Here is a 17,352-nt window from a genome sequence, read left to right on the forward strand (position 1 = left end):
GAAAGAAAGAGAAAGGTGAAGGATTGCCTAATATCTATTTCTTTAAAAGTGAATTAAATGCCTCAATATATTCTTTCCTCCTCTTCCCAGAGAAAGAAAGGAAGGAAGAAAGAAAGAAAGAGAAAAAGGAAGAAAAAAGAGAAATAGAGAAAGGAAGGAAGCAAGCAAGATGTTATACTTCCTCCCTTTTCCCTATTGATAAAGTCAAATGATGTTTCATGGAAGAACTTGCTGAGAGAGAGAGAGCTGACTCTCCATCGAAGGAGAAAGTGAGAAATGTGAGTTTCAGGGGGTAGGCAGCATAATGATATGCAAGGAGACTCTGATTCCTGGGGCATCATACTTCATTAAACCCTTCCTGTGCCTTCCATGGCATGGCAAGGAAAAGAAAATCCAGTCTCCTCCCATGATCTTTGGGGCCCCTCATGTTCTAATTTGTGCCACTTCTCTGCCCTCCTCATGCAATCACGCCATTATTGATAATACGCCAGCACACGGATTATTAGTTCTGCATCTTGGATGCAACAAGCCTGTTCCCACTGCAAAGCCTTTCCTTACACACAAGACTCCCAGTAGGGTGAGCTGTGGGTCCCTTACCGGGGGGCCTCGCTGGCCAGGAGTTCCTCTCTCTCCTGGTAATCCTGGGTCACCTCTTGAGCCATTGTAGCCATTCAAGCCCGGTTTGCCTCTGGGTCCTGGAGGCCCTGGGTGTCCCTGCAGAAAACAAAATTTAAAGTGAAGCATAGTTTGAGAACATTTTAGCACAAAGGTCATGCTACATGGATGCCCTAATTATGGCAACTCAGATTTATAGGCTCGCTGGATGAATTTTGTGATCCTTCCTTTCCTGTCCATAAATGCTATGCTAGGCAACATAGTAGAAGCAAATATATTTTAATATAGCTCAATTCACATTAATTTAATTTCAAATATTGGGACCTTGCAATCCTCATAAAAGCTCTAAAAAACTGTAAAGGTCCCAAAGTACCTTTCTTTGTTCACTTGGTTTTCATGCTTGAACTGAGTCTTAAGGGGGCTGGGTGGTGGCACACCTATTAGAACTTACATTACAATGTGCAAGGACCCAGGTTCAAGCCCCATCCCTCTCACTTTCTCTCTATCTCTATCTAATAGACACATCAGTAACATATTTTTAAGAATCAGTCTTAAATGCTAATATCCGTCATGATGAGATATGAAAAAAGACACCTGACAGCAAGTCTTATAGTCTTATAAATCATCATTTTCCCCAATAAAGCGATCAAAAAAGAATTTCAAAAATTGAGTCTAAAGCCCATCTCCAATACGAGATTCATCAGCAAACAAAAATTTTCATTGTGAGTATGCATTTATCCCCAGAACATTATCCTTTACAACATAAGTATTGTCTAAGTCATATTTTAGCATATTTGCCTCTAATAAGACTGAAAATCTTGTTCTTCAAGTAAAGTGCATCGGTTTCAAAGTTAGTATGCAAAATTGAAATGCAAAATTCTCCTATATTAAATGTATATGTGTATATATAAATACAATAGATAGGTAGATGGGTAGACAGATAAACAGACAGATGGAGATAGGGATAGATAGATAGACAGATATGGGTAGGGATAGATGGATGGATAGATAGATAGATAGATAGATAGATAGATAGATAGATAGATAGATAGACAGATCTGGGTAGGGATAGATAGATAGATAGATAGATAGATAGATAGATAGATAGATAGATAGATAGATGTAGGAATAGATAGATAGATAGATAGATAGATAGATAGATAGATAGATAGATAGATAGATATGGGTAGAGATGGATGGATGGATAGAAGATAGATAGGCAGATATGGGTAGGGATGGATGGATAGATGGATAGATAGATAGACAGACAGACAGACAGACAGACAGAGATGTTAGAGGACCTAGGTGGCACATGATTTCAAGTTCTGAGTGGTCCCCACTTCTTTCAAAAACATGAAACAAAATTGAGGGGTACCTACAGGTATGCCATCCAGACCTGGAAATCCAGGAACTCCAGTCGGACCCTAGAAACCCCAGAAATAAAAACAAAGAGAGAGATTATTAAATTATTAGCTTAGCATGTGGGTTTACTTTCAAGCATGATAAAGCCACCGTTAATGGCTTGTTTCAGAAAACAATTAGCAGCCACTATAAGTAGCAACATTTCTTATTTCTACATGAATGAGCTTAAATGCCTTTTGTATTTTCCTTGCTGTGCTTAGGAAATTAGCTTGGCAAAGAAAACATTCACCACCCCACAGGCCTCTAGACTAAGAACTCAGGTTCTCGGAATCAACTGATCCTAGAGAAACAAACTCTGGGATGTGAAAACAGGTGATTTATTTATTTACTTATTTGTTTGTTTTTCAATAGAGATAAGAAGACAGGCACAGAGAGAGTGAAAGAGGCCAAAGCACCAAAGTGTCCTTCCTGGAGAGAAGTTTATTTTACCTACACTATAGCAGATCATGCAGTAGTATTAAGAAAGTAAATTCAACTTAGACAGATTGACATGAAATGATCTCTAGGCATATTGATGAGTGAGTGAGTGCCAAAGAAAGGCTTCATGTAAAACTATTATATTTTTTAATATTTATTTATTCCCTTTTGTTGTCCTTGTTGTTTTATTGTTGTTATTATTGTTGTTGTTATTGATGTTGTTGTTGGATAGGACAGAGAGAAATGGAGAGAGGAGGGGAAGACAGAGAGGGGGAGAGAAAGACAGACACCTACAGACCTGCTTCACCGCTTGCAAACTGACTCCCCTGCAGGTGGGGAGTCTTTACGCTGCTCCTTGTGCTTTGTGCCATCTGCGCTTAGCCTGCTATGCTACCACCTGACTCCTGATATTGTATTTTTTTTTAAGCAAGAAATCCAGATGATATTTTACTGAGGACACTTGAGAATTCACACGCACAAAAAAGACCTGGAAAGGCATACTCCTCTGGAAAGGGGTAGGGAAGGAAGACTGCTTATCAAAGCTTAGATGTAATTTATTATAAGATACAAGCAGGTAATGGCTGCAGTGATTTAAACAAACAAACAAACTGGCACAGTAGTCCTGGTGGGAGGCTGGTGTAATGCTCCACTTCGAGAGACTCACCTTGTCTCCTTTGTCTCCTGCCACTCCTGGAGGCCCACTGTCACCTCTCCTCCCTTTCTCTCCTGGAATCCCAATGGGTCCTGGCTCTCCCAAAGGTCCAATAGGACCCTGTGGTCCTGACGGTCCTGGATGCCCCTGAGAATGAAGGTTAAGCAGGTTCATGGTGCAGGAGGTGATTCTCAAATAATGTCTTCTGATGCAATCACATATGGCCCATTGAGTTCATTCAAAGGAGCCACGAACTCCAAAATGAAAACAGTAACACTGCCTGTCTGAGTCTGAATTTCAGCCATATCATACATTGGAATGACTCCATGTATATACACACGTTATCTATAAGCAGTCAATAGCTCTCTATTTTCCACTGTCAATAGCATTTCTAAATGTTGACTTCCATACTTGTGCAATGAACTTGAAAAAACAAGTCAAAGCCTTCAGTCAGATTATTTGGCATGGCTGAGGCCCCAAGTTCAATTCCAAGCACCACCACATGCCAGAACTGAGCAGTGCTCTGGGGTCTCTGTCTCTCCTGCTCTTATGAAGATAAATAAACCTTTTAGAAAATCAAAGTCTTACTGCCATTATGCAAGTGGCAAACATTCATCTTAGGGGAAAATGCCAGGGTTTTACTTATCCTCAATGACTAGTGTTTTTTTTTTTTTTTCTGCTGTTTCAGGGTGGAAAGTCTTTCTTTTTCTTTATCAGCTTTCACCCTGTTTCTTCTTCATGATTTGGAACTCAGCTCTCTGTGTCTCATTATATGTATATTACCCCTCAGATCTCCTAATTGGTCTTCCAGTATTCTGTCCATTCTCTGCCTACCTCCAAGTAAGTCCCTCCCCACACAACCCCAGTGACAATCAAAGAAATTAAATCATACTGAAAGAGCCTAAAAATCATGTAATTTTAAATTCAATAATACATACATCTATTGATAAGAAGGGAAAACTTTATTTTAAAAGAGAGATTGGAAAGAGAGAAAGAGAGAGAGAGAAAGAGACTGACCATTGGCTCAAATCAGGCTTTCCCCTCCTCTGCCCCAATATGGTAGGAAAGCACATGTTACTCAATTTATTTCCAGAAATCTAAATCCATCTCTTTCTAGTGTTGTATTATTTTTTAATAAAGTCTTTTCTCTTTTGCTTATGTGTTGAACTCCAGTCAGGTATATGTTAGAAGGTCTGTGTGCAAAGCTCGGACATTTTTTTTCAGTGTAGGATATGTAAAAAAGGATTAAACTAGGATTCTTTTCAGTTTTAATAAACATTCACACCATAGTTTTTTTTTCTATTTCACAATGTTATTTAAACTAGAGTTCTTTTCCCCACCAATAAATAAATAAAATCCCCTTTTGAACACTAATAAGTAGTAATACTGATAGACCCTAAATTTCTTTTTAAAAATATTTAATTTATTTATTAATGAGAAAGCTAGGAGGAAAGAGACAGAAAGAACCAGACATCTTTCTGGTACCTGTACTGCCAGGGATTGAACTCAGGACCTCATGCTTGGGAGTTCAATGCTTTATCCACTGTGCCACCTCCTGGACCATGACCCTAAGTTTCTATATTAGCAATAATAGATGCTAACTAAAATTTTTTAAAAAATGATTTTTACCTCTACTTGCTCCACTACAATACCTTGTCTCATATACCATCTCCCCAAAATATCAATTGATGTATTTATCTATCTATCTACCCATCTACAAGAACCAGAGCATCACTCTGGCATATGTGATGCTGGGTATCAAACCCAGGAATTCATGTTTACAAGTTGTTCACTCTGTATCACCTTCAGAGCTGCTGCCATATATATATTAAATTCAAGCCATAAAATCAGACCCGCTTCAGTACACCACTGAAAGTCAGCATATGGAGACTATTTTAAGCTCACCATTGACAGTTCACTTCTATCCCTCCCCAGACATCTGTCTCCTTTTACCTGATTTACCTCAATCCTCTCTCCCCCTTCCACTCCGGCACCCACTAATTGGCCTTAGATTCTAAAGCATATTTTTGTTTCACTTAGTTCACTGTCACGTTGGTTTCTCTGTAAGCCACAGAGGAATGGATCGCCACCAAGTGTTTGGTTTTCCTCCTGCTGGCTTATTTCACCAAGCCTGATGCTCTCTAGGCCCAGCTTTTTAAGTCTCCCTGTGTCTTCTCTATGTAGAGATCCAAGTTCATACTCCAGGCCTTCCAGGCTGTGATCCCAGAATCCTCGGTTGCCCTGTGCTGGTCCTACCACCACTCCCATTTCCCAGCCATAGAGCCTTGAGTTCTCTTTCCCTCTGCAGCTCTTTCCCTAGATCTTCCTCCCAATTGTCAGTCTCTAGTTCGCTCCTGCCCCATTAGTCTCAATCAGGGCAGCTTCCCCTTTCCTGCTTAGTTAGCATCTCTCTGTTTACTCACCAGTTTACTGCTTGCCTCTCATGTCAGTCTGAGCACTCAGAGGGCAGGGGCTGCTCACTTATTGCTCCCATTTCCAGTCTTCCTCAGCCTCTGGTTCAGAAAGTCTCTTCGGCACAAGTGAGGACAGGTGGACTGGCAACGATGACCAGGCTCCTGAGGCCTCGCATCAAACCCTCTTTCCCTGGACTCCTACAAATGGGATTTGTGAACTAATGCCAGCGTAAGGAGGACTATAACACTGGCTAGAACTGAGTTTCTGATAAATCCACTCCTAGGTTAAACTGTTACAGAACGCAATTTTTTTTTATATACTGGGCACATTTTTTTTATTGGGTGCCTCTCTGCTCCCCAGATTCAAGCTTGTCACGGCTTGTGAATGAACAAATATATAAATATTTAAATGTATGGAAGCACTATAATGCCTACTATTGCTATTTGCATTATATATATATATATATATGAACTGTGAGGCTGAGGTTGAGCATGGTGTGGACCGCCTGTGAACAAACGGGTACCTGGATGCACAGCCACCTCATCAGTCTCTCCCACCCGGGGTCGAGCTGGGGGGTGGGGGGCTCGGCCTCCAGGATTTTGTCCCCCTGTCAGACACCCCCACCCCACAAGGGCCCCACATTCTCTGACACAATCGTTCACTTCCTTGTTCCCAAACCAGTTGGTCAGCTTACTCTACAGTTACTAGAAGCCCCCTCACCACTTCCCTGTCTCCTGTTCCTTTTGACCATATATGGCTTGATTCCTCCTGCCCACACAAAGACCCTCTCCCCCCCCCCACCCCGTGTGCCTGATGATAATCTCACCTCCTCATTCCCGAACCAGCCAGACCACCCACCTAATGACTACTGGAAGAACCCCTACCCTTTCTCAACCTCCTGGTGCTTCAACCATATAAAGGTGAAACAAACTGCTTCCTCCTACCGCCCTTTGCAACCCTTGCCACCTTTAAAAACTCTGTTCTGCTGCTCAATAAACAGGTTATCTGCTGCCACAGTCCCCTGGGGTTGATCTTCGGTCTCTTGCCGCAGGGTCGCAAAGAGGTACCCCAGCGCGCCCAGCCCTGCTGCCTCGGGACAAGTTTTTATCCGCACCCGTCTCCAGTAGCCTACAGGTCGGGACGGTCATGCAGAGAGAGTTGGACCTGAGATAGGACCCCCCATGAGAGACCGGCAATATATATATATATATATATACACATATATATATATTACCAGAGCACTGCTCAGCTCTGACTTATGGTGGTGCTTGGGACTGAACCTGAGACTTTAGAGCCTCAGGCATGAGAGTCTCTTTGCATAACTGTCACATGATCTACCCCTGCCCTCTATTTTCATTATTACTATGTCATGTGAGTTCACCTGAAAAGAAACAGACAGGCATCTTCTTTAAATATGTTTATAAATGAATATTTCTAGAAGGATCCATAAGAAATGGTGTGTTGTCCTGCTTTGGAAGTGAAAAATGCAAGCCAAGGTAATGTCCCATTCTGGTCTTTCAGTATACTGTCATCAGAAAATGGAACTTGCATAGCAAAGGTTAGTTACCATTTTTTTTTAGAATTTTCTTTATTGGGGGGGGGGATTAATGGTTTATAGTCAACAGTAAAATGCAGGAGTTTGTACATGAGCCGTTTTCTTTCTTTCTTTCTTTCTTTCTTTCTTTCTTTCTTTCTTTCCTTCTTTCTTTCTCTCTTTCTTCCTTTTTTACCACTCAGTCATTGATTTGACAAATATTTGACCTCAGTCACTTACATTCAAAAGTTGCAATTAAACTTTGCATGCACCTTCCTTCCTGCTTTTGCAAATCACCACAATAATGACTATAAAAACATAAGAACTTTCAAGGAGGCCAAAATGTGTTATGTAAAAGACAACTATAAATTATAAAATATAATTACACAGTCAAAAACCATTAAAGGGCAGTGTGAGAACATTAATTTGCTGTAATTCTAAACTACCATCTAAAAGTAAGAATAATGACTTTAGCTGGCCATTTTTTTGTTTGTTTGTTTGTATTAATTAGTCTTACCGGGAAACATTCATTAACATTAAGTTAAAAGCTCTCAGTTTCCCTCCACATAAGATTCAAGCAATAGCTACTTTTACATTGAGTTTAAGAATCATCCTTTCATCGTGCATATAATTTATACAAGAAACAAAAACCAAAACTTCAAATTATCTTTTGTCAATGCTATGCTTTACAATAATGCATTATTTAGAAACATAACAAAATGCACATTTGAACATAAAAGGGTAATTGAGAAAGAGACAGCCAATTAACTGGCTATAAATCTCTGTAATGTGTTTCATTTTCGTCAGTGCGGAATCCAGGAAGCTAATGAAACTTTAAGAAAGAAAGAAGTGGAAACATCTAACCCGGCGGTAAGAATGGCAAAACTGTACTCAGTATAGAAATGTGTGTGTACTGTGAGATCTGAAACCTTTTCAAAAAACAGAAATAAAACAAGATTTGCACTGTTCAATAAACTGGTCACTTCTCTGTTTCTGTTAAGTCACTCCGACTGCTTTGAACTTGTGAACTGGCCCTATTCCTTCCCAGGCTCTGCCATCTGGCCCCAGGAGTGTCCCTCATGCTTGTGAAATGATACCCCATCCTCCTGACCCTCCATATCCCTGAGAATGAGACGCCTCCTGCAGGTAACACTTATCACTTGCACAATTAAATCATCAAAACTTTAAAAAGAAAATCACTAAGTCACTCTTTCTCTACTCCAGTAAAACTTTGATGGTCACTGGGTAGCTCAGAGAAGCAAAATTACACGATCCAAAAAAACTTGTATTTCTGAGGCCTGAAACCCCTTCCCTAGACAGCAGTCACACAGTTTGACTTTGGATGAGCTTTACTGATCAGGACCACACGTGCCAAACTGAGCAGAACTGGGCAGTGGACCCCTTCTAGACTACACCACACGCCTCTGGTGACTTTTCTCTTCTATTTTTCAGCATATGTCCCATGAAATCATTTCATGTTCCTATCCTGAACGTGTACACTTTCTCCCACAAGGGAATTTCCAGAAGATCCTTAAATATGTGTAAACTATTATAGACCCTAACTCTGTTTGGTGTAATTCCAGACCCCTGCCTTTTATTCTTTGAAGCATGCAGCCCATGCTGTCAAGACAGGTTTCCCAACCTAGAAGTCACTTTCAAGCCAGTAACCCCTTTCTTCTCTATTCAGCTGTTCCTGTAGATTTCTGACACCTGTTCCCACATAAACTGTAAGCTCCCAGTCTACACCCACTGCCATGTATAACACTGCTCAGTCTGTCATAAAACTGTTGAGAAAAATTTCCCAGATACATCTACTAGAAAGAGTCATTATTAAGTTCACCCCATTTGGGTAAATACTTTACTTCCAGCAATGTGGGGAGTTATTTCATGTAACAGGAGGAGTGAGTAAAAAAAAATTTGTTTTGCAAACAGATATTTGAGCTTGCTTATTTGTAGGGCTAAAATAATATTAGCTCCAAGGTAACAAGCATAAACAACAAGCCCACAATGAACATTTCTATAACTAGAGTTGCAAAATGATCATTAAAAAATAAAAACACCCAGAGCCCTTCCCCACTAGGGAAAGAGAGAGGCAGGCTGGGAGTATGGATTGACCTGTCAATACCCATGTTCAGTGGGGAAGCAATTACAGAAGCCAGACCTTCCACCTTTGGCACCCCATAATGATCCTGGGTCCATACTCTCAGAGGGATAAAGAATAGGAATACTATCAGGGGAGGGGATGGGATACAGAGTTCTGGTGGTGGGAACTGTGTGAGGTTGCACCCCTCTTATCCTATGGTTTGGTCAGTGTTTCCTTTTTATAAATAAAAACTTTTTAAAAATCTATTCTTTACAAAAAGACTTCATTTCTGACTTGTGTGTCCCTCCCACTCACGAACAAAGTGAGAAGAGGTACTCTAATCAGACCACCCCAAGATTGCCAGAAGATAACCTTCTTTAATATGCTGAGTATTTCAAGTTGAGGATAATGAAGGTAAAGAAAGGCCACTGTGCTGCCCCTTCAATCAAAGACCACTTCTCAAGTTATTATCTATCTCTCCCCTTCAACCTAAAGGAGTGTCCCCGAGACTCTCATCTTTTGAGAGACAGAGAGAGAGAGACAGAGAGAGAGAGAGAGAGAGAGGGAGAGAGGAAGATGCACCACAGAGTCACTCTACCATCCATGGTGGGGGGAGTGTCTCCTAGGTGCTGTCCATGGTGCTTTCATGAGAAGCCAGGGCCTGAACCCAGAGCGGCATCTATGGTAAAACATGCACTTTACCGACTGAGCTATTTCCTGCGTCTGATACTGTTACTGCACATTCAGTTGCAAAAGAAACCACAGGGATGGAGAATCTCTTTTCTCTCTGAGTGCAAAGATAAGACAACAGATCTGGGACTGGACTGAGGTTTGGGAAAAGGAAAACACGGGTGGGATGACTGATCTGCAGATAAAATGTCTCTGATTTATTTTTTCCACTACTGTGTGCACAGACCTCTTCTATAGTCTGTGGCTTCCACTGTGAGGTGATAGAATCCCAAAACAGACTGACTGAATCCTGAAGCAACAACGCTGCATTGGGCAGTTGAGGAAGCCGGGTTTGCCAGGCCACCTCTTCTCCAAGGCTGAGTGGACACTGTCCTCAGACCTGCTCTACCAGCCTGCCTGCTCAGTCTGCAGCCACAGAAGACTCTGGGACCAGCTGTACAAATAAAAGATTAAAGTGATTAAGCAGATTCAGGCCTGCCCCTCCCTCTCAGCCCAGACCATTCCTTTAGACTTTTACTTCCTATTAATCATCTCTGGAGCAAGCAAGGACCAAATAACAACTCCTCCTCCTTCTCCTTCTCCTCCCCTTCTTCTGCTTTCCATTGCCTCCAGGGTGGTCAGTGGGCTCAGTGCTGGCACTATGAACCCACTGCTGCTGGCAGCTATTTTCCCCTCTTTTCTTTTTCTTTTCCTTTCTGTTATACTTGATAGAACAGAGAAAAATTGAGAGCAGAGAGGAGACAGAGAGACATCTGTAGACCCTCTTCACCACTTGTGAAGTGCTGCCCCTGCAGGTAGGGAGTGGGGGCTTGAACTTGTGTCCCGTGTATGGTGATATGTGCACTTAATGGGTGTGCCACCCACTCCCCCAATTCTTCTTTTTTTAACTATGTATTTGTTAATTTACAAAGAGAGAGAGAAGATCAGAGCACCGCTTACCTGCAATCTTTAGAGGTTCAGGCAAGCAAATTAATGATGGGACAGAGTGAGTTATATATAATATTCAAATTATTTTTTCACAACTGGGAAAAGTAGACCCACAGTCCATTGGACAACACACACCATAAAACAAACAAACAAAAAGACCTCCAAGTCTTCAAATCAGTATTTCAGGCAGCCTGGGTCCTTGAGCACAAATCCACTGCTCCTGGAGGCCATTTTTCCCATGTTGTTGCCCTTGTTTTTATTGTTGATATAGCTGTTGTTGTTGAATAGGACAGAGAGAAATGGAGAGAGGAGGGGAAGTCAGAGAGGGGGAGAGAAAGACACTTGCAGACCTGCTTCATCACCTGTGAAGCGACCCCCTGCAGGTGGGGATCTGGGGCCTGGAACCTGGCCTTCTTAAGCTGACCCAGCAGCACTGAAAAATGTGGATGATATCACCGTCATGTAGGCGAGGGAGAAAAACCTGCTGACAGGGCAAAGTCACTCAGACTCACGCATCTCCCAGCCTGGTCTTCCCTGCCGAGGTCAGTTTCTCTCCAAAGCTTTCCCTCTCCCCACAGCCTCTGCTGGGTGGTGCAATCAATGGAAGGGTCCTTCTGCTCACCTATTCTTACCATGCTGCCAGGGACTTTAATGTCTCTCAGATTTTAAACATTTTTGTTTTTGTCTTCTGCAGTGCCAGGGAATAAAATAAGGACTGGACACATGTCCCACTAGCCTGCCTCTCCCAAGGCCAGCTTTCAAAATTCCATGTCTAGGAGGAAAGAAGTGGAGGAGACGGAGCCTGCCTCTCTCTCTCTCTCTCTCTCTCTCTCTCTCTCACACACACACACACACACACACACACACACACACACACACACACACACACACCAATTCACAGCTTCAACACATTATCACACATTCCCCCAGTGCTGTGTTATTTCTACTGTGGTGCTTGGGCTCAGTTCTGGGCCATGTGAATGGCAAAGTATGCATTTTACCTTATCAGGTAAGCTAACATTCCAGTTTTTTTTATTGTTATTTAACTGGCTTACAGTGGGGCTAGAGTTTGAAGAGAGACACCTGCAGCACTGCTTCACCACCCATAAAGTTTTTCCCCCTGCAGGTGGGGACTGAGGGGCTTGAACCCGGGTCCTTGTGCTTGGTAGTTAATATGTGTAGTCCAGTACACTCACCACCATCATGCCCCCTTGACCATCCTTTTATAAAGCTGTTTAAAGGAAAATATAGTTCAATCAAATTTGTGAGATTTGTGAAAGGTTTCTGTGGGGGGCGGGTGGTGGTTCTCAAATTGAGTTTGTCTCTCTGATTTCCAGCTGTTGTCCAGAAACTCTCTTGGGCCTTTTCCCCTGAGTTCACACTCCTAACCTCAGACGTGAGCTCTTCACTGCCAGGCAGCTTCCCTGAAGCTATGGGTGAAATCTATAAGTAGGTTTTATTATTACTATTTATTTCCTTTTGTTGCCCTTGTTATTTTATTGTTGTAGTTATTATTTATGTCGTCATTGTTGGATAGGACAGAGAGAAATGGAGAGAGGAGGGGAAGACAGAGAGGGGGAGAGAAAGACAGACACCTGCAGATCTGCTTCACCTCTTGTGAAGTGACCCCCCCTGCAGGTGGGGTGCCGGGGGCTTGAACCGGGATCCTTACGCCAGTCCTTGTGCTTTGCGCCATGTGCACTTAACCCACTGGACTATCGCCCGACTCCCAAGTAGGTTTTTTTGGTTTTTTTTTTTTAGCTACTCCTAACCAAGAGGTAAATCAGGGTGAGGGAGAGATAGCTGCGTGATTATGTCTATTTCCATGCCCCGAGGATCCAAAGCCCCTGGGCTTAATTCAGCTTCTCTGCTGGCAGCTAGAGCCAAGTCGGGCAGCACGTCTTGGTCCTGTGAGTTCCCAAAGAAGTCCCGTTTATACTCTGTGGGTTCTGTGGCAGTTATTCGCCGTGTCTCCCCAATTCATCAGGAGAACAATGGGGAAAGGTTCTCACTACACAGCCGCCCTCTAGCCCACCGGGGTGTAGAGCTTCTCCTGAGTTCTCTGAGTTCTCTGCCCCCCAATGTCAGCACAGGGCCTCCTGGCTGCTGCTCCAGCCTCTGAGGGCAGTAGCAATGGAGACTCACAGTTGCATTTGGTGAGTTTTAGATGAGTCCTCTCCTCCCCTCAGCAGTCTTTTTGTTGGTAAAACAGACTGGAGGTGGGGCCTCAATCGGCAAACTGCTGGACTGTTACCAGCCACTCTCGGGAGTAGAAATGGGCTTTAGCCCCAGGAATCTCTCCTTAGGCTCCTCTCTGTCCACGAGCCACACATGTCTACACTCACTGGTGATCTGGTGGGTTCCCAAAGTCATTCTAGTCCTGTCTTGTTGCGGTCCCAGGTGGTCTCCTTTAATATTCCTAGTTGACCTGGGAGACCATGGATGAAATCTTTCTCCCTGCAGCCGCCAAGCTCCCCACCCAGCTGCCTGTGCCAGTTCACCTTTCTCCCATGGGACATTCTGAGTCCATCCCGTGACCAAATCTTTCCTAGAATCAGATCTCATGGGACTGTCCTTCACTCACCCAACTGTGGAGCTGCTGGATCCTACACTCCATCTCACAGGGGCTCCCCAGGCCCCTGCCTCCTTAACTCTAATCTTCTCCCCCACCCTGCCTGCCGCAAACCCCCAGAGTTGTGGCACTATTTCTCCAACACCTGCAACAGGTGGATTCTACTCTGCCCCGCTCCAGAATCCTATTCCCTGCCTCTCCCCCAAGCCACAGCCTCTGCTCCAATCCTTCTGTTGGCCCAAAGCAACAGCTGCCCATCCCCAGCCATAGCTCAAACCCTCCCCTCCTCCAGCAGATACGATGATGGTGCTGTTGGTGGCAATGGTTGCTCTTCCTGGAGCATTTCCTCTGTTCTGGGCACCACCACAGCACTCGACATTCCACCTGTAAAGCGGAGAGTTAGCCCTGCCAAGACTTTCTTGCCCCCTGACAAAGACAGTGGGCCTTAGATAGGAAGGAAAAGAAAGACAGGAAAACGTGGCTTTCTCTTGGGAAAGCAGATCTTCCAAAGGGGATTCATCTGACCTCATACCCGCTGCTCGCCCCTGTAGCCTGCTGCTGTGTGGGGGAAGCTGGGAGAAAGAATCCTGACAGGCCCAAACATTCTATGCCCTGACATCGTAATAGCCTCTGCTGATGAAGAAGTGGGGGCCCTCAGGGACAGCAACACCCCACTGAGGCAACGATTGGGGCAACTGAGTGAGACAAAGGCAGCAAATTATCTTCTTAGTTTTTAAAAAAGAGATACAGGAAGTGACCAGAGTACTGATGGTGGTGCGAGGACCGAACCTGAACCTGAGACCTCTGAGCCTCAGGCGTAGTTAACGCTGTGCTCTAACACGCTGAGCTACTCCCTCTGGCTCAGAGGCAGGGTTCCAACAATTGAAAGCACTCAGCTGTCTTCGGGGAGGCCGAGGAGCAGATGTTAAGAAGCCGGCCCAGGTGACCACACCTGCCAGTGAATCAGCTCTGCTTAACCGAATGCACAGGTGGTCCTGAGAGCACACGTCGCACTCAAGGCACCTCATGAGGCCAAATCGGGGAAGCTTTCTGGACTTCCCCTGCGGCCCACAAGCCTCCACCACCATCATCATCATCATCATCATCATCAGAGAGTCTTCATTTAGGGAAAGCCCTCCCACCTTCTTGTGGACAGAAGAACTGGGGAGCCTCATCCATTAACCCCTTCACTTGCACACCAGTCTCCTGCGCCCCCAACGAGGTGACTCCCGCCTCTCCTTTCTTCACTGCTGACTGAACTGTGTGCTTGTATTGTGATTATCTGCAATTGACTTGAGTCCCACAGTGAAGCCTATCTGCATCAAAGGTGGCAGTTTAACAAGAATGAGGTTAAACCAGGTAGAAAACACCCAATTTGGCTCTCCCAGAAACTCTGTGTCTATTCTAAACCAATCATCAGCTAAATAAACTCACCCGAGGCCAGGCAGTAGTGATCCTGGTAGAACGCACACATTGTTATGTGTAAGGACCCAGGTTCAAGCCCTTGGCTCCCATCTGCAGTGGGGAAGCTTCATGAGTGGTGAAGCAGAACTGCAGGTGTCTCTCTTTCTCTCTCCTTCTCTCCCCCATCTACCTTCCTCTATTGGAGAAAAAAAAGAGGAGCAGGCACCAAACACTAGAAATAAACCTTCATGAGGCTCTGAGATTGCAGGTTCAGACCCAGAACTTCCATAAGCCAGAGCTGAGCAGTGCTCTGGTGTCTCCTCTCTCTATATTTGTATCTAATTAAAAACAATCATAAAATATTATTTTAAAAACTAAATACATACATACACTCACCTGCACACAACCCTACACCCTCACACACACTAATGTTTGCTATTTTCCATGCAAGTGTAATAACATCTGCTTGGGTGTTATTTTCTAGTAAGCTTTTTGAGGCCAGGAACATTGTTATCACCTACCTCAGTTCCTTGGGTCACTTCCTTGCACAGTGTAGAACTTAATCATGTACTTGTGGAGCGTGGGATCCACAGGTGGTCCATAGGATTTCTACAATTGACCTTAATGAAGCATTTCAGCAACACCTCCTGGCCTTCTGCAATTCTGTAATTCAACCATTTGACCACTAGGTGGTAGTATATGATCACTTAAATCTTCACTACCAGGCGCTCTGGATAGACCCTTCAGCTAATGCTTCAGCCTCCATCACTCCCAATCCACCCTTTATCAATGGAGGTAAAAACTGGTGAATAGCAAGCAGGAAGCATAGCAAAAGGTGATCATCACAGAGCTGGATTGCAGTTGACAATTTTTTTTTTTAGGTTTATATGCACGTGTGGGAGAGAAGGAGAGAGCAGAGACAGGGTACATTCTCTGCAGAGGCTAGAACCTGGGACATTATGTGTGCAAGTCCCGCACTCTGCTCACTGAGTCACCTCTCTGGCTGCTGAAAAGTATTTTCTTGTGTCTTAAATTTGCCTACTTGCCAATGAGGAGTGCAACCATATAATCAGAACGGTGCAGCCTTTCTTCCCACCAATATAAGAGGAATTTTCTGGAGTTATGGCAAAAAAATAAAATAAAAAAATAACCCTGGACTGAGTCCTGTAGTTCAGAGGGTGTGGTATAGCCTCTCCACACTCTGACTCTGGGGTGCTCGGATGATGAAAGATTTGAATGGCCTCGCTGCCACGGGCTCGGTTCCTGGGTCACCTCTCTCGTGTCACTAGCCCGACACAAAGCCCTTCTTTCCTATTCAGCTGTCTTTAGAGTCCCTTTGAGTCTGAAGCAACCCTGACTGGAGACTTACAGCCTCGTCCTCACAGGCAGCAGGGGCCATGGAGAAACCTCTGCTCTGAGCCCCAGAACATGCAGCTTCTCATCAAACAGTACCAGCACACCTCAAGCCAGGTCCCCCGACTGCTTTTCCCACTTTTAAACATGGCTTCATGACAGACAAAGCCAAAGCCTTGGTGGAAACTGACCTGTGGCTTTGCTGAGATCCTTCCTCTTTCCTCACTCTGTTCTCCTGGGATCCCTGCCTCCCTGCGTCTTTCTCTCCCAGCTGTGAACCTCTTTTCTGCCTCTCAGGACCTCTTCTCACTTACTCAGGTGCCAATACACCACCTCCATGGGGTCAATCACGTACAGTGTTGACTGCCCCCATCTCTCTCCTGACTCCCGACCTCCAGCTCTGGGAACATTCGGCCCAGTCTAAGAAATTGTGAGGAAATAAAAATGTGTCCAGTTCACTAACTAACTAGGTGGTCACATGTCCTGGCAGCCCCAGGGCCTAACAAGACAGGCTTGTTTCAAACTTGTCACGAGATGATCTCTGTGTCCACCAGGTCTGAGCTGCAGAGCTAACCCACAGTAAGTACCTCCTGCAACACCTCACCCTCTCACAAGATGCTCCTGGGCAAAACCAAGTGACGGCACCAAGTTATCCAGCCCAGGAAAAAAATCAAGGCTCTACATCAGCTCCTTCCCCTGATAGACTCTGTGCTCCAGCAAGAGTGTCTGAGTGGAGACAGAACCTCTCTCTCCTGTTGGGGCTCTTCTCATCCCAGGTCTTATCCCAGCCTGGTGTGTGTGTGTGTGTGTGTGTCTGTGTGTGTCTCTGTGTGTGTCTGTGTATGTCTGTGTATGTGTGTGTATGTGTGTGTCTGTGTGTGTATGTCTGTGTGTGTCTCTCTGTGTGTGTGTCTGTCTGTGTGTGTGTCTGTGTGTGTGTGTGTCTGTGTGTGTGTCTGTGTGTCTGTGTGTGTGTCTGTGTGTGTGTGTGTCTGTGTTGGGGATATCAATGCTCAGCAGTTATTCACTAAATGAAAAGGATGAATGAATGAATGAACGAATGAATGAATGCAATGAATACTAATTCAGTTAACTTCAGATAAGGCAGAGGAGTGAAGGAATTACCCTGTGGCTTCTTTGCCAATGTATTGAAGAATTCCTTGAAGCAAGTGTGCTTCTTTCCTAAAAGCTCTTATATAAATCACCATTTAAGAATCTTTTCTGTGTTTCATATGAGATAGAAGGGAAGGACTTCCATAAGAAAGAGA

At 44.2% G+C, this 17,352-nt stretch overlaps 1 protein-coding gene across 3 annotated transcripts in view; it reads right to left on the minus strand.

The window, feature by feature from the left end:
* The window catches only part of COL4A4 (collagen type IV alpha 4 chain), a 153,475-nt gene that overhangs the window by 109,482 nt on the left and 26,641 nt on the right, over positions 1 to 17,352 (minus strand). For all 3 annotated transcript variants that reach the window (XM_060193697.1, XM_060193696.1, XM_060193695.1), the window contains exons 5-7: positions 3,119 to 3,253; positions 1,995 to 2,039; positions 598 to 714 (exon numbers count right to left, since the gene is read on the minus strand). In XM_060193697.1, the coding sequence (XP_060049680.1) occupies positions 598 to 714; positions 1,995 to 2,039; positions 3,119 to 3,253 (297 nt within the window). The remainder of the gene's footprint in view (positions 1 to 597; positions 715 to 1,994; positions 2,040 to 3,118; positions 3,254 to 17,352) is intronic.

The sequence above is a fragment of the Erinaceus europaeus genome, chromosome 7 (assembly GCF_950295315.1).
Source record: "Erinaceus europaeus chromosome 7, mEriEur2.1, whole genome shotgun sequence".
Lineage (NCBI taxonomy): Eukaryota > Metazoa > Chordata > Mammalia > Eulipotyphla > Erinaceidae > Erinaceus > Erinaceus europaeus.